General features: G+C 39.5%; 1 protein-coding gene across 7 annotated transcripts in view; it reads left to right on the top strand.

Annotated features, from left to right (window-relative positions):
• arb2a (ARB2 cotranscriptional regulator A) overlaps nt 1–24,242 on the top strand; it is a 547,284-nt gene that overhangs the window by 261,845 nt on the left and 261,197 nt on the right. Inside the window, exon 9 of one of the 7 annotated variants that reach the window (XM_063068472.1) lies at nt 13,650–13,840. The exons of the other annotated variants lie outside the window; for them this stretch is intronic. Coding sequence (XP_062924542.1) covers nt 13,650–13,730 — 81 coding nt within the window. The 3' untranslated portion in view covers nt 13,731–13,840. Of the gene's footprint in view, nt 1–13,649; nt 13,841–24,242 lie in introns of those variants that run through there. 7 annotated transcript variants of the gene reach the window in all.

Here is a 24,242-nt window from a genome sequence, read left to right on the forward strand (position 1 = left end):
CCTTTCGCCACACTCACAGGATTTGCTGGTCTTTAAACCCCACTTCACCATATTGTCTCCCATCCTACAAACTCCCGCTCTCACTCTGTTAAGAGTGCACCACTTCCGTCTGTCAAGCAGTGCCCCATCTGGTAACATTTCTGTGGGGTCTTGCACTGTATTGTTTGGTGGGATTTGGTGGGATTTTGGCTTCTGTTTGTTGCCAGAGGTCAATCCTGTATGTTTGGGGGGGGGGGGGGATGTTCCGTGCGGTAGTTCCTCCACTGTAGCAAAGCTTTTCCTCGATTTTAGGCGGTTGGAAACTGGCACATGATGATGTAGTGGGTGCCGTGGATCCGAGTTCTGTTTACCTTTTTCAATTTTTGTTGTAGTGTGTCTTTGGATCTCTTGGGGAGCAATGCCTGCAAGTCTGTAAAGGATGTTAGTGGGTGTGGGGCGCAGTGTGCCTGTGATCATTCGGCAGGCTTCGTTAAGCAATGGGTCTATTTTCTTCACATGGGCTGATCTGCCCCACACAGGTGCACAGTATTCTGCAGGTGCATAGCAGAGTGCTAGGGCAGTTGATCTAAGTGTGTGAGCATTAGCTCCCCATTTCGTGCCTGCTAATTTTTTCAAGAGAGAATTGCGAGAGCCAACTTTCCCTCAGAGTTTTTGGATGTGGGTGGCAAATGAGAGCGTCCTATCCAGTGTCACGCCCAGGTAAAGTGGAGTCAGATGGTGTTTGAGCTCCTTCCCACAGCAGAAGATCTTGAGTTTCCAAGCTGCTTCTCGATTCCTCAGGTGGAATGCACACACTTGAGTTTTTGATGGATTTGGGTTCAGAGACCATTTTTCATAATACTGCTTCATTGCTTCGAGGGCTGCTGTAAGTCGTACTTCAACTTCTTGGAAGGAGTTAGCTTGTGTTGCTATGCATAGGTCGTCTGCATAGATAAACCTGCATGTGTTAGGAAAGGTTGGTTGGTTGTTTGTGTAGACATTAAATAGTAGAGGTGCTAGGACTGATCCCTGTGGTAGTCCGCTCTTTTGTAGATGCCACCTACTCTTATTCTATTCATTTCTACTTAAAATCTACGATTTTCTAGGAGGCTTCTTATTACTTTGACTGTTGTTTCATTCTTTAATATTTTAGATAATTTCACTAGAAGGCCTCTGTGATTCACAGTGTCGTATGCTGCTGTTAAGTCAATGAATACTGCCCCTGTAATTTGTCGCATTTCAAAGCCATCCTCAATATACTGGGTTAAGTTCAGGACTTGACTGCAGCAAGAGCGGCCTGGCCTGAACCCGGCTTGGTCTGGTGTTAGAAGATCTTCGACTAAGGGGGATATTCTTTTTAGTATGAGTCTCTCATGGAGTTTATAGAGGGTGCAGAGCAAGGAAATCGATCTGTAGTTTTTAGGAATGTTGGGGTCTTTATTGGGTTTTAGGAGAGCAACAACTTTGGCTCTTCTCTACTTTTATCTTTAATCAGTATCTTTAATGATCTTAGGCAACAGTTAAAAGGGGACACTCACAACACGCTGGAGGAACTCAGCAGGTCAGGCAGCATCCGTGGAAACGATCAGTCGACGTTTCGGGCCGGAACCCTTCGTCGGGGGTTCCGGCCCAAAACGTCGACTGATCGTTTCCACGGATGCTACCCGACCTGCTGAGTTCCTCCAGCATGTTGTGAGTGTTGCTTTGACGCCAGCATCTGCAGATTATTTTGTGTTTAGTTAAAAAGGGACAGAAGCCAGTGGAGTGCTTTAGGTCCAAGATGTTTAAGGAATTCATTCAGAATCCCATCTATGCCAGCAGCTTTGTTGGATTTTAGCTGGATACTTCATCCTTTAATTCTTCTAGGGTGAGAGGTGGGAAGTTGTTACTCCTGTTTGAGAGAGCTGACTCCATCTCTTGAGGTTGTTTTTTTCTTTTTCCTCCTTTCCTTTTTATTTGGTCGACCACCTAGTATCAGTTGGTGGTGTTGCACGGGGTGACTGAGGAGAACCCAAGTGCAGGACACTGGCACGTCGACTAAGTTGGGGATGCTGGCGTATACGTGAATGTAGAACAGCAAACCGGAGGAATCTTGACAAGGAGACGGGATCTACAGGGACTATCTTGAAACTAGAGCAACCTGATTGGGTGTTACGGCAACAATTCTCTGTGGTGGTCTATTGTCTGAGTTGAGTTTCCGAACAGTTGCCCATGCCTTCTTACTGTTCTTGGTCATGTTCTATCAGTTCCTGCCAATGTTGTTGTCTCTCTTGGCTCAGTAGGGACAGAACTGACTTTCCCATTTCAATTGTGTCTTGACCAAATGGGTCTTGGTTGTATAAGTTGACATACTCATCATAACTTTGCTTGATATCAGTAATCATCCCTGAATAAATTTGGTTCTGCAGCCTTTAGGTATGTTCTTCTGCGCTACTTTCCAGATTAGTGGGACAAATTTATCATAATGATCAGGTTCTGGTGGTATGGTATCGATAAGCTGATCAAGGGATTCTGCGAAAGATGTCCAATTCGCTTTTCTCGGGTTAAATCTTGGTAGCTACTTTGATGGTACAGGTTTCAGAACCGGAAGGGATTCTACCTGGACTGGACAATGTTGGGATTTGGGTATAATGTTGGAGGACTGTTCATGTGAAAAGGTTGGAGCTTGCCGAGGTAACAAAGGCAAGGTCTGCGTTGTATCCTTTTCTCCATCTGGCACTTGTGAAGGTAGGGGTGTCCTTTGATTCGTATAGCCCTCGTATGAACTTTAATGAAATAATCTGTATGGATGGTATGCAATGCAAGTTTTTCACTGTACATTGCTACACTTGATAATAATAAATCAAATTAGCAACAAGAGAAAATCTGCAGATTCTGGAAATCCAAGCAACCCACACAAAATGCTGGGGGGAACTCAGCAGGCCAGGCAGCATCTATGGAAAAGAGTACAGTCGATGTTTCAGGCTGAGACCTTTCATCAGAACTGAAGAAAAAAAGATGAGGAGTCAGAGTTAGAAGGTGAGAGTTGATTGGTGAAAGAGATACAGGGCTGGAGAAGGGGGAATCTGTTTGGAGAGGACAGAAATCCATGAAAGAAAAAAAAGGGGGAGGAGCACCAGAGGAGGTGATGTTTAGGTAAGGCGATAAGGTGACAGAAGGAAAAGAGAATGGGGAATGTTGAAGTGGCGGGGGGGGCATTAACTGAAGTTTGAGGAACCGATGTTCATGCCATCAGGTTGGATGCTACCCAGACGGAATATAAGGTGTTGCTCCTCCAAACTGAGTGTGGCCTCATCACAATGGTTGAGGAGGCCATGGACTGACACATCGGAATGTCATTGGGAAGTGGAATTAAAATCGGTGGCCACTGGGAGATCTGACTTTTCTGGCAGGCAGAGCATTGATGCTTGCTTAAGCAGTCTCCCAATCTATGTTGGGTCTCACCAATATATAGGAGGCCACACCGGAGCAACGGTACTGTAGATGACCCCAACAAACTCACAGGTGAAGTGTCGTCTCACCTGGAAGGACTGCAGCCCTGAATGGTAGTGAGGGAGGAGGAGTCGGGATAGGCATAGCATTTGTTCTGCTTGCAAAGATAAGTGCCAGGAGGGAGATAGTGGGGAGAGACGAATGGACAAGGAAGTTGCTTAGGGAGCGATCCCTGCGGAAAACAGAAAGTAGGGGGGAGTGAAAGATGTGCTTGGTGGTGCGATCCCGTTGGAGATGGCGGAAGTTTCAGAGAATTATGTGCTGGACGCAGAGGCTGGTGTGGTGGTAGGTGAGGACAAATGGAACTCTATCCCTGGTAGGCTGGTGGGATGTTGAGGTGAGAGCAGACTTGCATGAAACGGAAGAGATGCTGTTGAGGGCAGCATTGTTGGTGAAGGAAGAGGACATCTCCTTCGTTCTGGAATTAAAAGCTTCATTCTGAGTGCAGATGCCAATTTATTGAGTAAAAGGAAGGGTTAACAATGTGAATACAAGAAGGTAACAGATTTAAAACTTTCTTGAAGTCTTTTAATTTGATTTTTTGTGTCCTTCTTTCCTAAGTTCACAATTTTCAGTACATTTAGGTTCTTTAACTCTAGTCTCTCACATATACCCTGAATTTAATTGCTTTGTCAGTTGTGTCCTGATTATCAACTGTCACTTTCGAATTTTGTATTCTTCTCCCGAATCCCTCAACTCCTCTTTCTTCACCCAGGAAGCTCCATTTTCCACAAGCTCCATTCTTGAAAGCACTACAGGGCTATTAAAACAAAATCTTCCTGCCATCATAAATGTTTCCTCCCCCAGGCAGTTAATCTGATCTGCCACTCTAGTTAACCCCCACTCATCTCTATCCATTACCTCAGTCACTGCACTGCACTGTAAACACTATAAATGCTGTTCCCATTGTAAATACATACTGGTATTCATGTGTTTATGCACATTGTGTTCCATATCCGTACTTTAACCTTGAACATTACTTTTATATAATTCATTATTCTTTTTATTTGTTGAATATTGTTTTTGTTGTATGTTGCACCCTGATCAACACACTATAACAAATTCCTAATTCATGTAATTGTACAGTATATGGTGAGTAAAGTTGATCCTTCATTTAGAACACTCTTTAAAATCTATTTCTTTGATCAAGCATTGGCCACTGGACCTGATACCTCCTTAGGTGATTCAAAATTAACTTTATGATCTCAGATGAGTGAAGAATTTCAGGAGGATTTTGCTCCATTAATGTTGTTAGTAAATGAAAATTCCTCCTTTTTTCTGATGCTGTTGTCACTCTCCACCATGGGCAGCTTGTTACATGATCTTGGAGCAGGATTTCATCCTGGGCACAGATGGATATCTGTAGAATATCAGTAGAACAGAATTAACAGACTCATTCGTAAGGCCAGTGATGTTGTGGGGATGGAACTGGACTCTCTGACGGTGGTGTCTGAAAAGAGGATGATGTCCAAGTTGCATGCCATCTTGGACAATGTCTCCCATCCACTACATAATGTACTGATTGGGCACAGGAGTACACTTAGCCAGAGACTCATTCCACTGAGATGCAACACAGAGCGTCATAGGAAGTCATTCCTGCCTGTGGCCATCAAACTTTACAACTCCTCCCTTGGAGGGTCAGACACCCTGAGCCAATAGGCTGGTCCTGGACTTATTTCCTGGTATAATTTACATATTACTATTTAATTATTTATGGTGCAACTGTAACGAAAACCAATTTCCCCCGGGATCAATAAAGTATGACTATGACTATGGCTATGAATTTAGACAGGCCATTTATATATTTATTTTATTCAAGGAATTAAAAAAAACTAGACGATTTGGCCCGTCCAGTCTGCTCTGCCATTTCATCATAGCTGATCCATTTCCCTCTCAACCCATTCTCCTGCTTTCTCCCCAGAACTTTTGAAGCTCTGACTAATCGAGAGCCTATGAACTTCCACTTTCACACTCAATGACTTGGCCTCCACAGCCATCCATTTTGAATAAAAACAAAAAAGTTCCAAATTCCCAATAGATCAAGCTGTGTCTATGGAGAATAAAATGGAGTCAACATTTGAAGTGGATGACATTTCATCAGATTTTACAAAACTTTGATGTTGATCATGATTTAAGTTGCAGTGAAGGAAGAAAAGGTGAAGAGAACACTTCTGTGTAGTGTGACCATTTTCTCTCCACAGACATTCTGTGAATATCTCCAGCATTCTCTTTTGTTACTGATTTTCATCAACTACTCTTCCCCTCAGTTCCAGCCCTGTCAATATTTTCTGTCTTTCTGTTTCCCTCATTTATCTCTTTCAATTTAGATCTTCCAGACCAGCGGATCTCAACCTGTGGTCCACGACCTTTTGCTTAATAGCATTGGTCCATGGCATAATTCAGGAACAGTTTCTTCCCTTCTGCCATACAATTCCTAAATGGACATTGAATCCATGAACACTACCTCACATTTTTTAATATACATTATTTCTGTTTTTGCACAATTTTAATCTATTCAATATACATACATGTAATTTATTTTTTTCTTCTTGTATATTATATATTTCATTGAACTGCTTCTACTAAGTTTACAAATTTCACGACACATGCTGGCGATAATAAAATTGGTTCTGATTCTGAGGTTGGGAACCCCTGATGCAAGGAAATCTGCTACAGCACAGCGGCACGGTAGCATCTGGAACATTTGGACAGCAAAGATAAATACAGCATGGCATTCATTATTATCATCCCCTTAAAACTAATCAATAAGCTTCAAGACCTTGGCCTCAATTCCTCCTTGTGCAATTGGATTCTCAATTTCCTCAATTGCAGATCCCAGTCAGTTCGGATTGGCAACGGTATTGCCTCCACGGTCTCCATCAGCACAGGTGCATAACAAGGCTATGTTGCTTAACCACCTGCTCTACTCGCTTTACACTTAATAAAGTGTGGCTAAGCACAGCTCCCATGACATATTCAAGTTGCTAATGACACCTCTGTCACAGGCTGACTCAAAGGTGGTGATGAATCAGCTTATAGGAGGGAGATTGAGAATCTGGCTGAGTGGTGCCACAACAACAACCTCTCACTCAATGTCAGCAAGACCAAAGAGCTGATTATTAAGTTTAGGAGGAGAGAACCAGAGGTCCATGAGCCATCCTCATCAGGGAATCAGAGGTGCTGACCTCTGAATCAGACTATGCTGCCCTAAGTTGATACAGCATGTCCTCCTGTGCACCTCCAGGTTGGTTTAAGTACTGGAAGCAGTAGTATTATGGTCTAACCAGTGGTAAGGCCATATGACATAGGAGGAAACTTAGGCCATTTGGCCCCTCGAGTCTAATCCTTTTTCTGCACACTTATTTCTACTACTAAAATACATGACCATGTAATTTCCAACATTGTGTTTCATTTGCCACTTTCTTGCCCATTCTCCTAATCTGTCCCAGTACTTCTGCAGCCTACCCGTTTCCTCAGCAGTACCTGCCCCTCCACCAGTCTTTGTATCATTTGCAAACTTGGCAACAGAGCCATCTATTCCATCACCTACATCATTGGTATACAGCATAAAAAGAAGCAGTCCCAACACCGACCCCCTGTGGAACACCACTAGTCACTGGCAGCCAACCAGAAAAGAATCCTTTTATTCCCACTCGCTGCCTCCTACCAATCAGCCAATACTCTTACCATGTTTGTAACTTTCCTGTAATACCATGGGCTCTTAATTTGATAAGCAGCCTCATGTATGGCATCTTGTCAAAGGCCTTCTGAAAGTCCAAATATACAACATCCACTACATCACATTTATCTATCCTACTCGTAATCTCCTCAAAGAATTCCAACAGGTTTGTCAGGCAAAATTTTCGCTAAAGAAACTGTGCTGACTTTGTCCTATCTTGTCCTTTGTTCTTCAGCAACACACACAAAATGTCAGAGGATCTGACATGTCAGGCAGCATCTATGAAAAGAGTAAACAGTTGATGATTCAGGCCAAGACCCATCACTGATGTAGTTTCTCCAGCATTTCTTGTGTGTTGCTTGGATTTCCAGCGTCTGCAGATTTTCTCTTGTTTGTGATATTCTTTAGAATCTCCAGGTGACTTTGTACCTCTTATTATCCCAACTGTTTATCTATAGTTGATAAAACCCTGACGGAAGCAAGGAGCCAAAAATTCAGGTGTTGTCTTAAAAAATTCGAAGTTCAAAATAGCCTGTTGGAACTTACTTGAGACCAAGTTTTCAATTTCTGAGTAGCACAATTTGCACTACATATCAGCAGCTTTGATTTGCAATGAATATTGTAAACAAATTTGTACTTATGCAACATGTAAAGGATGCATCTCTCAGCCATAATGTAGTTACAGAGTCCTTGGATTCCCAGATTGTAATATTCCAGTTGACAGTAAGAAAACCCAAGTGATTGTTGTAAACATTATCCCATAAAAGTTTAAAGTGGTCCTCAGCTTTATACCCTGAAGAGATCAATGATGCGGTTCATGCTTTGAATGTTCTGAAGTAGATTTTTGTACCATTGGTGACAGTCACCTCATTTTACCTTTGGTGAAGTGTACAATCTCCAAAATGTTGAATTGTTTGTCAGTAAAAATCTCCTTGTGATTTCTCACTAAAGAGCATAGTTTTGTGAAATCTAAACATGAGATTCTGCAGACGCTGGAAATTCAGAGCAACACACACAAAGTACTGGAAGAACTCAACAGATAAGCTGTCTCAAAAAATCATACAAGAAAGAACTTTTCATGAACCCAAAAATACCAGCTGCCTAACCTTGCTTATTTATTTCAAGACCCCAGCTTTGTATTCCAGCAGGAGACTGGCTGTCAGCATTTCAATATGGCTCAGCCAAGCACAGGTGGTTTGAGCTCCCACAGCTAGCTGGATTCTTCTGATGAGACTTCTATTTGCATTGTCACCCCTTCTATTAGTTAATAATCTGTAATCTAAGGAAATCAATGAAAAACAGCTAGTCCTATTTAAAATGACAGTGATGTTTCTGGATTGACGTAAGAATCCATCTGGTTTGTTAATGTCCCTCAGGGAAAACTTCTGTTAAAATATGTCAGGATTTCCTTCCTCAATGTGAGACAATCTTGCTTATATCTTTTGTTACAATTGATACTGAAGTTGCTAAGAAAACCACTGAGTTTGAGGCATGAGACTGCAGATTCCAGAATCTGGAGTAACAGCCAAATGCTGAAGGAACTCTGTGGGTCAGACAGATGAAGAGTCTCGACCCGAAACGTCAGTTATCCATTTCCCTCCATTGAGGCTGTCCGCCATGCTGAGTTCCTCCTGTGATTTCAAAGTTCAAGATAAATATATTACTCAAAGTATATATACAGTATGTCACCATATACAACCCCAAGATTTGTTTTCATGTGGGTATCATCATCATCAGTTGCCATGCCCAGTTTGAGCTTTGACTGCCATCGCCCACACACTCCTGTTTCGGGTCAAGTGGATCAATTCATTGGTATTCATTTCCAGTTCTCTGGCTGCTGTCTCCATCATCATTTGTCTTTGCCTTCCTTTTGCTTTCTTACCTTCAATCTTTCCCATAATTACCGTGCATTCTAACTCCTCTTTCCTAATCACATGTCCAATGAAGTTATGTTGCCTTTTCATGATCTCATACATTATTTCTCTTTTGTGCTTGCTCTGTTCATGACATCCTCATTAGATATTCATTTCATCCATGATATTCTTTACATCCTCCTCAAAAACCACATCTCTGCTGCTTCAATTCGTTTCCACATGTTACTAGATATTGTCCAACATTCTGATCCATATAACATAACTGGATAAACGTAACATTTCAGTACTCTGAGGCGGGTTGTCATGCCTAGTTTAGTGTTGGTCAGTATACTCTTCATTCTTGTATAGGTGTCTTTTATCATCCCTATTCTTCTTTTGATGTCCATGTCGCACCTGCCATTAGATGTCACCCAGCTTCCTAAGTAGCAAAAGTTCAGTACCTGTTTTATGTCTTCCCCATTTATTTTCAGCCTGCAGATAGGATTTTCCTGCTTTTTGGATAGTACCATATATTCTGTCTTTTTGCAATTAATAGATAGACCCATTTTTGCACTTTCTTCAGCAACTATATCAATTAAATTTTGTATTTCTTCCTCTGTACTTGCAATTAACACAGTGTCATCCGCATATCTGAAATTATTGATGTTTTCACCGCCAACTTTGATTCCCAAGATGTCTCTTATTTTTTGTAATATTGTTTCACTGTACACATTAAACAAATCAAGGGAGAAAACACACCCTTGTCTAATGCCTCTATTGATTTCTGTAAACTGACTCACTTTTCCATCTATTCTTACAGTGGCAGTTTGTTCCCAGTACAGATTTCTGATTAGGCGGAGGTCTTTCAAATCTAGATCTAGAGTTTCCTGTAATATTTCAAATAACTTATTGTGATTCACTTTATCAAATGCTTTTGTGTAGTTGGTAAAACAAACAAACATATCTTTTTGCACTTAAATAGGTTGTTCTGATAGTATGCTGAACATCAATATCGCGTTTCTTGTACCTTTGTCTTTCACAAAACCACATTGTTCTTTACCTATTACAGCTCATATCTTACTTTTAGCTCTTGTCATCAAAATTCTTAGAAGTATCTTGGTGATATGACTCATTAAACTTATGGTCCTATGTAATTCACATTGTATTGCTCCAGATTTCTTAGGAAGAGTGATAAATACTGATTTTTTCATCTCTTCTGGTATTATTCCAGTCTCATAAATGTCATTGATTAAATCAGTAGGTTTTTCAATTCCATAATCTTCAAGGGCAATAATTTGTTCTATTACTAATTCATCAGGACCTGCTGCCTTTCCTTTCTTCATCTTATTTATTGCATTACGAACTTCAGATTTTACAATACTTGGACCTTCAATGTTCTTCTTAATTTCTGGTTTTTCGTCTCGATCATCTTCAAACAAGTCCTGAATATTCTCAGTCCATTTGTTCATAATCTCATCTTTTTCCATGATAATGGTACCGTCCTTTGCTTTCAAACATCCACCTGAAGAACAGGGGGGCTTTTTACCAGTGATATTCTTGATTTGTTGATGTAACCTTTCTGGATCAATAATAGGGATTCTTTCTAGTTGTTCACTTATATTCCATAGGATTTGCTTTTTTCAGTCTCCTTTCTTCCATTAGATTTTTGATTTCATCTGTCATCCATTTATTCTTTGTGCTTTTTTCTTTTTTAGGAATCACTGACTTTACTGATTCTACCAAGGCATCCTTGAGAAAGTTAAACTTCATTTCTACAAGATTGCTATCATCTGCAACAGATTCTATTTCTAGACTTTGAAATCTATTCCTTACCTCAATTGTGAATTTTTGTCTTAAGTTTTCTTCTTTAATTAATTGCGAGTAGTGAAGGGATTATTCAGGTTTTTGCTTTAGTTTTTTTAGTTTTACTTTTACATGACATTTTACTGGGTTATGGTCACTATTACAGTCTGCACCTGGATATGTTTTGCATTGAGTCACTGAGTTTCTAAATCTTTGGTTTATAGTAATAAAGTCAATTTGATTTCTAGTGTTGTCAACTGGACTTTTCCAGGTCCACAAGTGTCTTGGATGGTTTTTAAAGTAGGTATTCATAATGACCTGATTATTCATCTTGACCCATTCTACCCATTTCTCACCTCTTTCATTTCTTTCCCCTAGTCCAAATTTTCCTATGGCATTTCCATCAGCACCTTGACCTACTTTAGCATTTAGATGTCCCATGACAATAACAACATCTTGAGATTTTCATCCATTCTTTGCTTGTTCAAGCTCTTCATAGAATTTATCTATATCCTCATTTGTTCCATCTGTTGGTGCATATACCTATATAATTGCCAAATCAAATGGTTGTCCTCTGAATCTAACAAGGAGCACTCTTTCTGATGCAGAAAATAATCTACAGATGCTGGGGTCAAAGAAACACTCACAACACGCTGGAGGAACTCAGCAGGTCGGGCAGCATCCGTGGAAACGATCAGTCAACGTTTCCACGGATGCTGCCCGACCTGCTGAGTTCCTCCAGCATGTTGTGAGTGCACTCTTTCTGACATTGCCCAATGCCCTAAACCACTTTTTGCCATGTTTTCATCCATAAGAATTCCTACTCCATTAGTATGGGATGTTCCATAAGAATAAATTAGTGTTTTATTTCTAATCTGACATGTTCCAGCACCTGTCCAACCAACTTCGCTAATTCCCATGATGTCAATTTTTAGTCTTTCCATTTCGTTTATCACATTGTCCAATCTTCCTGCTTGATACAGGGTTTTTACATTCCAAGTGGCAATAATTTTCTTTTGTGTTACCTGAAGTTTATAAGCAGTAGCTTGATGGCGGTGGGGGAATCCCCTGCTACCCAGGATTAACCCTACCGAGCGAAGCATCTTCAGAATTGTCTTGAAGATCCTCTTGACGCTGCTGTTGTGCTATACATTTTGTGAGTTTGGCCATGGTTTTCTTAGCAAATAGATTCTGGGAAACCTAGTATCTAGCAACGGTGGTTTGCTATTGCTTTCTGTTGGGCGAACTGAAGAAATTGTCATTTCTCTTCCCAAATGTTCATCCGCCTGTACTATAGCCGTTGTCATTTGAGGTTGTAGCTCATCCGCCTTCTCCGTCATAAGTTCAGTTACTGAACCTGCTGGATCTGCCGTTGGCCTTCGCTCGTATCCTGAGCAGGAACTCTTGCAGGTGCTACCGTTCCAGGTCAGAGCGGCCCTGGGAGCAATGAATGATTAAGGGGTAACTCCACTTTCCCCAAAGCTCTGAGAGTCCCCAATCAGAGCCTCATCACCAGTTGCAGTTTAGAGTCAAACCCAGGACATAGTGGGCATACTTAGTAGTAAATCCAAGAAACATAATAGAATCATTGTAAAACTGCACCCAATAGGATGGACAAAAGACAACAAACTGCGAATACAAAAGAAATAATAATAAATGAATAAATAGACAAGAAATGCCAAGAACATGAGATGAAGAGTCCTTGAAAGTAAGGCCACAGGCTCTGGGTCTCATAACCAATGAACGGGTGAGCGAAGTTGTGAAGTTATCTCCTCTGGTTCAAGAGCCTGATGGTTCAGGGTATTAACTGAATCTGGTGGTGTGGTTTCTGAGACTCCTATACCACCTTCGCAATGGCAGCAGCAAGAAGAGAGCGTGGCCTGGATGATGGGGGGTCCTTGATGATGGATGCTGCTTTCCTGTGATAACATTCCATTTCCTTGTGTGTGCACTGTCTGCGGGAAGTTAGGAATTGCCAATGAATCTTGGCAATGATGACAGAGTTACAGAAAATGAATTGAATAAACTTGGACGTTATGGTTTGTAATGATGAACCAATGGTTACATGGGCCAGAAAGAAAAGCATTTTTAACAATGAAGATAGAACTGTACTGCAAAGGCTGAATAGCTAATGATGCCTGTGCCATTTCAAGCATCCAGCATTCTGTGTAAAAAAAAAATTGCCTCGTACATACCCATTAAATTTTCCTTCTCTCATCTTGAACCTGTGCCCTTTCATATGTGGTATTTCCACACAGGTAAAAGGTCCCTGACTTTCCAACCTTCATATGCCCCTCATAGTTTTATAAACTTGTATTAGGTCTTTCTTCAGCATCCAGTGCTTCAATAGAAATAATCCAAGTTTGTCTAACCTTTCCTTATAGCAAATGCTCTGAAAATCAAGCAGCATGCTGTGGATTGCTTCTTGCATCCTCTCCAAAGCCTCCAAATCGATGACCTGAAGAGCATACGATACTGAAAACTTGGCCTAACCAAAGATTTATACACATAAAATGCTGGAGGAACTCAGCATGTCAGAAGCATCAATGGCGAGGAATAAACTTAGCCCTTCATCAGAAGCAGCATTTTGTATGCATTACTCTGAATTTCCAGCAACTACAGAATCTCTTATGTTCATAGCCAAAGATTTATACCGCTGCATCGTGACTTCCCAACTTTCAAAGTAAGATTGCCTCGTTATAATCAAATTGATTCTGATTTATTTCCTCAAACATAAAGCTAAGTGATTTAGAATGTTACTTTATGGGCATATTACAATCGTCTTTCATGTTTTCTTGCACTAATTCAATGGAACTAATAATGTGATTTTTTTGTCATAACAGGTTTCAATGGATATATTTCAAAAACATTTCAATTGCTTTGTTAATATCCATGACATAGGAAGAATTACCATTTGTAAGTGATGAAAACATTGAACCCTACCTTTCAAAGGTTTCAAAGGTACAATTTAATGTCAGAGAAATGTATACAATATACATACTGAAAATGCTTTTTCTTCGCAACCATAATAAAAATTTGGTACACATAATAAAAATTTATACTGCCTATTAATATTATTATATAGGAAATCACTTTTATAGCATCGAGGTGCTGGAAAAGGACCAGTAACGTCATGAAGGATGCCACCTACCCTGCTCATGGACTATTTGTCCTGCTCATAGACCATGGAGGACACTACACAACACAGGACCACCAGATTCAAAAAACAGTTACTTTCCCCAAGCAGTAAGGCTGATCAACACCTCCACCCACTAACTCCACCACTACTTTATTATTTCCTGTCAATCACCTCATCAACAGTCTAGCGTCACTTTATGGACATACAATAAATTTGCCTATATAAGCTACCTTGTGTATTTATAAGGTTTTGTACAAAAATCTTAGGCATATACTTTATACTTTATTGTCGCCAAACAATTGATACTAGAACATATAATCATCACAGCGATATTTCATTCTGCGCTTCCCACTCCCTGGATTACAAATATTAAATATTAAAAATAGTAAAAATGAGTAAATATTAAAAATTTAAATTATGAATCATAAATAGAAAATAGAAAAACAGAAAGTAAGGTAGTGCAAAAAAACCGAGAGGCAGGTCCGGCTATTTGGAGGGTACGGCCCAGATCCGGGTCAGGATCTGTTCAGCAGTCTTATCACAGTTGGAAAGAAGCTGTTCCCAAATCTGGCCGTACAAGTCTTCAAGCTCCTGAGCCTTCTTCCGGCGGGAAGAGGGACGAAAAGTGTGTTGGCTGGGTGGGTTGTGTCCTTGATCATCCTGGCAGCACTGCTCCGACAGCGTGCGGTGTAAGGTGAGTCCACGGACGGAAGATTGGTTTGTGTGATGTGCTGCACCGTGTTCACGATCTTCTGCAGCTTCTTTCGGTCTTGGACAGGACAACTTCCATACCAGGTTGTGATGCACCCTAGAAGAATACTTTCTATGGTGCACCTATAAAAATTAGTGAGGGTTTTAGGGGACAGGCCAAATTTCTTTAGTTTTCTCAGGAAGTAAAGGTGCTGGTGGGCCTTCTTGGCAGTGAACTCTGCTTGATTGGACCAAGTCAGGTCACTTGTGATATTGACCCCAAGGAACTTAAAGCTTTTGACCTGTTCCACTTGCACATCACGGATGTAACTTGGGTCGTGCCATCCGCTACTCCTTCTGAAGTGAACAACCAATTCCTTCGTCTTGCTGACGTTGAGCGATAGGTTATTGTCTTTGCACCATGCCACCAGATTCTTAATTTCCTCTCTGTACTCAAACTCATCATTACCCGAGATACAGCCTACACTTGTTGTGTCATCAGCAAACTTATATATTGTGTTCGATGGAAGCTTGGCTGCACGATCATGGGTGTACAGTGAGTACAGCAGGGGACTGAGTACACAGCCTTGTGGGGCACCGGTGCTCAGAGTGATATAGCATATAGTGAAGGTACCACAGACTTTTGCACAGTACAGTACTGTATTCATCAACATGAAGTTTGTAAATCTGGCGGGAGCAAAGGATGTTGGGAATGGTGAGGGTGGAACGCTGCCGGAAAGGTGGTGCAGGTGCAGGCAGGTGAAGCCACGAGACACTAGGCAAGATCATTTGACTCCAAACAATTGATGTATGGATCATTACAGAATATCTCTCTGGTGCCTCCCCATTCCCTTCCCCTTTTCCCAACCATGACTCCTCTCTCCCTGCCTCCTTCCCACACTCAGTCCACAATAGAGACCCAGATCAGCAGCAGTAGAATGCAATACATAATACAGTACTCTGCAAAAGTCTTGTGCTTTTTTACAGTACTGTATTTATGTTTTTTTTGTTATCGTGTTCTTTATCTCAGTGTGTGTTTTTTTACGTGCTGCATTGGATCTGGAGTACCAATTATTTTGTTCTCCCTGCACTTGTGTACTGGAAATGACATTAAACAATCTTGAATCTTGAATCTTGCATCTTGAGGAGCAGCATGTCTCCCATGGTCATTTTGTGCTTGACCACCAGGTCTGCATTTATTTGTGACCCAACTCAAGTTAAGACATTTTTAAGAACTTCAAACTTGAAAGCACTGAAAGACCCTTAATCAGCCCGCTTATGTGTTGAGTTTATTTTAATTCAGATCATTAGAGATCGAAATTATTCATAACCTACATGTTACCTACATAATTGATCCACACTGTTGAAGTGAATACACATTCTGTGCATTGGTTGGTTGTTAGTCTTTGTGTGTCATTGATTCAGTTGTATTTCTTTGTTCTACTGTAAGTGTCCACAAGAAAATGAATCTCAGGGTAATATATGGTGACATATACAGTACGTACTTTGATAATAAATTCACTTTGAACTTTGAATGGAGTTTTCAAATTTCTGCAATGCCTAACTTGCATAGGTTAAGCAGGCCGATTTCTGTAGATGACTATTATAAACTGCAGGGGTTTACCATACCTCCACCAATAAATCTAACATTATTGTGCAGGCAGATTGACAGCACTGAGACCTCGTGAGAAGACAGCTGTGCATTTGTCTGTCTGTACATTTACATAGAATTCCTGACCTTACAGATGGTCAGATGAGGAGTTATCTATTGTTTCAGGTCAACTGTCACAATGGCAAGGAAAATCCGGGGCCATTAATGTCTGAACTTTATAAAGTTCGGTAATCTTTGGAAATCTGTTTTTAACACTTCTAGTTTGGTCCTTCTCATTACACCACATCCTTCTTCACAAAATAAAAGCTTCTAAACATTAGAACTGGATACTTTAAGAGAATGTTATTGAAATTGTGATACGCATTTTAAGAATAACCCATAGTATTGTGGATGGAGGACTGTGTATGTGTGTGGGTGGGAGGGAGGAATAGGACTTGTTTTGTTCCTTGTGGTCTTTGTTGTGTTCTGTGGTGTTCTCCTGAGCATTGTGGACATGGTATGTTGATGCTGGAATGTGTGATGACGCTTAAGGATACCCCCAGTGCATCCTTTGGTGTGTTGGTTGTTAACACAATAATGCATTTGACTGTATATTTCAATGTACACATGATAAACAAACTTGAATCTTTAATATCTAGTTTCACTGAATGTGGAAAAATGAATCCCTGTTGAAATCTTAAAATTTTAGTTAAAATTCTAAAGCTACACCTGAATAAGTTCATAAATATATTTCTCATCAGCAGGTTGACCCTGCTACCGCCATGAATTAGTACAATAACAGAATTCACATGAAAAAGTTGAAGTGATTGTCTAGTGCTGTAACACTGCTCCCACCAGCAATGCTGGCATTTTAAGTCTTGGCAAACAGAGCAAGCTGGATCTACCGGAATAACACTATTTTACAATGGGCATGGATGGCTGCCATAGAATCACTATTTGTCCTACCATCCTAGAGTTAGGTGGAATTAGCTATGTTTGAAATTTGCCAGTTAGCTGTGTAAAGTGTCTTTTTTTAAAATGTCCTGAGGAGGATTGATGACACAATTAAACTAAAGGCTTGTTGCCTTTTAAAAGACTATGAAGTTCATCTATATATCTTAGTTGTGATCGGCTTCTTTCCCCCAGTAAAAGCTAATTAAACCGGTCTGATATCTCTTGCTCCAGAATAAACTTCTTCCATTATTAGTCATTAGTATTAGTAACAGCTGTAATTACCACACTCTGGACAATAAACTGTTCCTTTTCCTGTGTTAAACTAGTATTTGAGGAAATTTTATCTGCTGTTATTAATAATACTTATGAGTTAAAATTATTTAAAATATTTTAATATTCTGATTGCATATTATTGATGAGCAACACATTTTCTATGTTTATCGTTGAGTTAATTTACAGTTGTTTAGAAAATCTTCCAAGCTGGGCCGTGATTAGCAACTGTTGATATGGTGATGCATGTTACATTCTTCTGCTCCACCCCACCCCCACCATCACTGAGGCAACATTGCGCACAGTGTATATTTAGTTCAAACCTATCAAGGACGTGAGCAGATCAATTGCACACTCACAATTTCTTAACCAACAGCAAAGAATGTTGATTTAAAGTATCTGCAAAATCTGAAATCTGCCGCTAAAGTGAGCAATTAATTTGAAATAATGAAAAGTTCTAACAGTGAAGAATGCGGTATGGGGTCAGTCTTGATTTCCTGTGGCAGTTTCAGCCATCAGTAAGAAAATTAATGCTTCACAGATGACTTTTGGGGCCCCAAGGGTTTAGGAAATGTGTGATGGTACATCCGTGAGTTAGAAACCAGGACCAACTTTAAAAGAAATTGTAGTAACAGTTTACCATCTGTCACATGGATCTATAAAAGAAAGAGCACATTTGTAATGGAATTGTGCAATTTTTATCTACTAAGGATCTTGGAATGTTTTATTTATACGCACTATAGAAATCAAATTTATAGGTATCGTCATTTTCTTAATATTGAATAGCATTTATATTGTTTTAGATGTGATTGTTTTAGGTTTGGGCTATATATGTATTTATATATTTATGCTTTGTGCCGTGTATGACTGTTGGTACTCTGTTTTGCACCTTGGCCCCAAAGAAACTCTGTTTCATTTGGCTGTATTCATGGTTATTCATATGTGATTGAATGACAAATAAATATGAACTTGAACTATTACTGTATTATGAAAGACTTTTGTCTATATAGGGATCCATTCTAAAGAACTTAATGAAGAATTATTATCATTTATTATTTGAAATTGTTTTGCAGTAGGATTAAAGGCGCCACAGTAGCATCGCAGTTAGCATGATGCAGCTGCAGCTCGGGGCATTCTGGAGTTTGAAGTTCAGTTGCAACACCATCTGTAAGGTTCTCCTCATGAACCACGTGGGTTTCCTCCAGGTGCTTCGGTGTCCCCCCACCGTCCAAAGACTTATTGGTTAGGATATTAATTGCTCATTGTAAATTGTCCTGTGAGTTAAATTGGCGGGTTGCCAGGCAGTGTGTCCCAAAGGGCTGGAAGGTCCTGTTTCACACCGTATCTTAAATAAATAAAAAATAAAATAAAGTAATTCCATTAAGTTGCAACACAGTTTCTCTTGCAGTTTTAAATTTTACATGGGACCATTAGGGGACAGCAGTGAGCAAAGATAGGAATTTTCCATAGTGAAAATTGAGTGTGCTAACATTGGCATTTCTCCTGTAAGTTCCAAATAGATGATTACATAAAAATTGTATAAATTTTGCATGTAAATCAAACAAGCTCTAGAGGGAGTTAGAGAATAAAATATAAACATGGATAATGAAAATAAGAAAGGAAGGATAAATAAGTCACATTATTAGAATTGCCATCCCACTTCTGAAAAAGCCTTATTTTTTTTGTTCAAATTAATAGATAAAAACAATGTAATTAAAAATACAACAACATATATTTGGATATATTTGCCATGGCACCTTTAATCCCACTGCAAAACAATTTCAAATAATAAATGAAGATGATGCTTGATGAAGCTCTTTAGAATGTATTCCTATATAGTAAAAAGTCTTTTCTGATACCACAATAGTGCACTTGCAAAAAGAAAAGTAGCTGTATGGAATATTAAGCCTCTTGTAAAGATGTTGTGAGGAAATTAGCACCAGCCTTACGTGACAGACAATCAGCATGATAATCAGAATCAGGTTAAATATCGCTGGCATATGTCGTGAAACTTTTTGTTCTGCAGAAATAGTACTTTGCAATACATAACAAAACAAAGCTATAAGAAATATATACAATGCCTGTAAAAAGTATTCACTCTCTTGGAAGTTTTCATTTTTATTTACAAAATTGAGTAACAGTAGATTAAATTTGGCTTTTTTTTGACACTGATCAACAGAAAAAGACTCTTTCGTTTTAAAGTGAAAACAGATCTCTATAAGTCTTGCCAAAAGTAAAAACAAAGTGTGCAAGACATAACATTACAGACTGTGGCATGTGTTCCTTCGGCTTACCCTTCCTGAAATCCATAGTCATTTCCCTGATCTTACTGATGTTGAGTGCAAGGTTGTTGCTCCAATAGGTTAACCAGCTGGTATATCTCACTCCTGTACACCACCTCGTTATCATCTAAAATCTATCAACAATAGAGGTGCCTTCGGCAAATTTATAGATGACGTTTGAGCTGTGCCAAATCACACATTTGTGGGTGTAGAGACAGTAGAGTAGTGGGCTAAACACGCATCCTTGAGGTGCGCCAGTGTTGATTGTCAGGGAGGGGGAGATATTATTTCTGAGCAGAATCACTAGACTAGTTATTTGTCTATTGAAATTGAACATGACATAATAAATGTAGACTTTCATGACATATTTGTACTATATACATAAAAACTCCAGTGTATTTTCAAACTATTGTAAGACATATGCTGCGGTGTATTAGTGATAAAAGGTAGTACTCAGTACCACTACTGAGAAAGTAGCTGATCTACTGAAATAAACAACCAACGTTTCAGGCCAAGACCCTTCATCAGTCCTGATGGAAGGGTCTCGGCTAAAACGTCAAATGTTTATTCTTTTCTTTTCACGCTGCCTGACCTTCTGAGTTCCTCTGGCATTTTATGTGTGTTGATCTGGATTTTTAGCATCTGTAGAATCTCTTGTGTTTATGATCTACTGAAATACTCTACCTGGCATATTGGAATTAGGAGATTGGTAAAGGATTGCTAACTCATGATTTGCTGACCTTTTGTTGATCATGAACACAACTAATGATTTTTAGTCAGGTACATATGTCAATGGAAAAGATTGTCACAAAACTTTAGAGTTATATTACTAATTGAAATACTTATTAAGTGGTGGCATTCTTCAGAAAATTGAGCCCTGATAGAGGGCCTTGGCCTGAACCATTGACTGTTTATTTCTTTCCATTATTGCTGCCTGGTCTGCTGAATTCCTCCAGCATTTTGTGTGTGTCATTCTTACGAATTTATTCACACTTCAATACAAACTGAACTTTTTATATGACACTTCTGGTATGGAAGGGTCACTGAACGTGATTGGAAAAAGCTGCATAAAGTTATAAATTCACCCAAGTCCTTCATGGCACTAGCCTCCCCAGCCTTGAGGCCATCATCAAAAGGCGATGCTTCAAGAAGGTGGCATCCATCATTAAGGACCTATATAATCTTAGACATGCTTAAGGAGGAGGTACAGGAGCCTTCAGAAAAGCACTCAACATTTCAGGAACAACTTCCTGAATGGCAATGAACCAACTCACATCCAAACTTTAAACAAGAGAAAATCTGCAGATGCTGGAAATCCAAGTAGCACACACAAAATGCTAGAGGAACTCAGCAGGCCAGGCAGTATCTATTGAAAAAAGTACAATTGATATTTTGAGCCAGCACCCTTCATCAGGACTGGAACCTTACTCTTTTTGCACTAACTTAATTTATTTTTATTATATATTTCTTATTGCAATTTTAAGTAGTCTGTTGCCACTAACCAATAAACTACATGATACAAACACGAGGAAATATGCAGACGCTGGGAATTCAAGCAACACACATAAAAAATGCTGGTGAACGCAGCAGGCCAGACAGCATCTATAGGAAGAAGTACAGTCGGCATTTCGGGCCGAGACCCTTCTACATGACATATGTCTGATATTCTGGTTCTGATCCGGATCCTAGAGAGTGTGGACTGATAAGTCAAGTGTAAAAATTATTTAAAAAATTAGCTGCTACTAAAACTAAGCTTGTAGATTTCAATGAGTATGATTGAAGTCACCAGATTAAAAATTATATTCCCAGAACTTATATAGAAACATAGAAAACCTACAGCACAATACAAGCCCTTCAGCCCACAATGCTGTGCCGAACAAGTATTTACTTTAGAAATTACCTAGGGTTACCCATAGCCCCCTATTTTTCTAAGCTCCATGTACCTGTCCAGGAGCCTCTTAAAAGACCCTATCGTATTTGCCAATATTATATCTTATAACACAACCAAGTTTAAAGCATAGTTGGATTACTTTCTCTATTCAGAATTTTTTTTTTTTGCTCAGTGCAGAATTGTTCACCACTCTTGTGTGGTGTAAAACAGTAGATTTTTGCACAAAATAATTATTGGATCTTTTCAGTGCTGTTATTAAACAGAATTCTTGAAGACATTTGGTTGCTAGTATATTTAAGTCTATGTGAGCCAACATCAAGTTATTTTAAATGATCAGCAGAGAATCACATAAAATGTGGAGAAACCTTTTCTTATTCTCTGTAATCCCCATCTACTCTTCCACCTTCAAATTATCTCGTTTGATTGATTCCCAGGCTGGGTCAGTTCACTTCAACCAACATTAATATTAGCATTAAGTAATTTTTAACAAAAGTACATTTTATTTAATTTTAACTAATTGCCTTTTCCAATATGTATAATTCAGCCATAATTTGCTAGAAAAACTATGACATTTTGAGTGATCAGCTATTAATTCAGAAAAAGCATGTGACAGTGCCTCTCACTCATTGTATGGGTAAGATTTCCCACTATTAGTTCACATTATAAACCATTAACAGTGAAATCATGGAGAATTTTAAATGAAACAAAAGCAAAATGAAGATTATTTTCCTTGTACTTCTATCTGAGACTTTACTATTGAATCAAGTTCCTGCAGTTTGGCAGCCATTCATCATATATAATTATCCACTTCGCTAGCAATTTAAATGACAAGCCTACAAGACCATAAAAACCTGAATGACATCCTGTTCAAATAGAATGATATTCTTGCATGTTTCCAATGTATTTGTACTTTGGTCTTGATTAAGAAAAAGTTCTTTTTGATTTTTTAATGCTGTTGGCTTTTATGACATACATCAGGATTACCCTCAGCGACCACTTGATTAGATATCTCCTGATGAAGGGTCTCGGCCGAAACGTTGACTATTTACTCTTTTCAATAGATGCTGCCTGATCTGCTGAGTTCCTCTCACATTTTTTGTGTATTGCTTTAGATTTCCAGCATCTGCAGAATTTCTCATGAACATACTGTCAGGAGTAGATCTTTTTGGTGTTCGCACCACTCTCTGTTCTCTTTTGAGACTATTATGCATAAAAATCCCAGGAGATCAGCAGTTTCTGAGGTGCACTAACCACCCCATCTGGCATCAACTATCATTCTAACGGTCAAAGTCACTTAGGGTGCATTCCTTCTGCATTCTGATGTTTGGTCTGAACAACAACTGAACCTCTAAAGCATGTCTGCGTGCTTTAATGCATTGAGTTGCTGCCATATGATTGACTGGTTAGATATTTGCATTAACAAGCAGACATACAGGCGTACCTAATAAAGTATCCACAAAGTGTAAAAGACCACCTTTGCGGTCTTGCTCTTAGGCTGTGTATTAGGGGATGTGGCAGGTCTGGGAGATAGGAGACTTGCCAGGTGGGAGAAGAGGTGGATGCATAGTAAGGAAAGGGGATAAGTAGAACACATCAGCAGTGGCTGGATTTTTTTTTTTGCTGAGTTTGTGTCAGAATGAACAGTTATGAAGAGTCTCAACCTGAAACTGCAACCTTTAACTTCTCTCCACAGATACCAATAGACCTGCTGTATTCCTGCAGCATCTTGTTTTTGCTCCAGATTCCAGTATCTGCAGTACCTAATGTCTCTCTATTTTCATACGGAGGTCTTAAGTAGATGAGGTATTAAGTCCATTAGATCACATCATGGACTGCAGACACCCATGCCATTTCTAGGTGCTTGTGAGCTGAATTGCTGCTCTGTTGCTTATTTTTAATGAGTATTAATTTTAGTGATGGTGTTGCAGCTCTGGTGGGAATCATCAAATATTCCTGTTTAGTACTGCTATAGCTGAAATCCACAGTTACTGCCACAGGTACTTCAGTAAGTAGTATTTTTTTAGGGCACTACTTATTTAATTAAATTTTTGATATTTAATTCTTATTGTAATTTATAGCTTTTTATTATTATGCATTGCAATTGAATTGCTGCTGCAAAACAACAGATTTCACAAGACATGACAGTGATATTAAACTTGATCTGATTCTGATTCTAATTCTAAATTATTCAATTGCATCAGTTTCTCATTATTCATTTCGCGTTTTCTATTAGAAGACTTACTACTTACTGCTTGTTACTCCTTGCAGGTGTTTGGGGCAGCAATGAAGTTCCTCCATCTCTGGGGTCCTTCATCATGTCAGTAGCTTCATCTCAGTTTTCACTATTGTCAGCTATACAAGTCCCGAGCGGAGACTCGGGAATACCAATGCATATAGATGTAGAAGGATTCTTCATTGCTATTTCCGTAAGAGTTTTTATTCGGCAATAAGCATTGTTTCCCTGAGCTGAACCTCCGAACCTGGAGGACCAGTGCACCACTCTTAGACAGGTCTCTATCCTTTGACCTGTTTGGCATGGGTGACCCTAACAAGAGCCAAAGCGTAAAGCCCTGACTCCCTCCAGCATAACTCTGGGTCACTGAAGCACATAAACCGCCA

Source organism: Mobula hypostoma, chromosome 16 (assembly GCF_963921235.1).
Source record: "Mobula hypostoma chromosome 16, sMobHyp1.1, whole genome shotgun sequence".
In the NCBI taxonomy this organism is placed as follows: Eukaryota; Metazoa; Chordata; class Chondrichthyes; order Myliobatiformes; family Myliobatidae; genus Mobula; species Mobula hypostoma.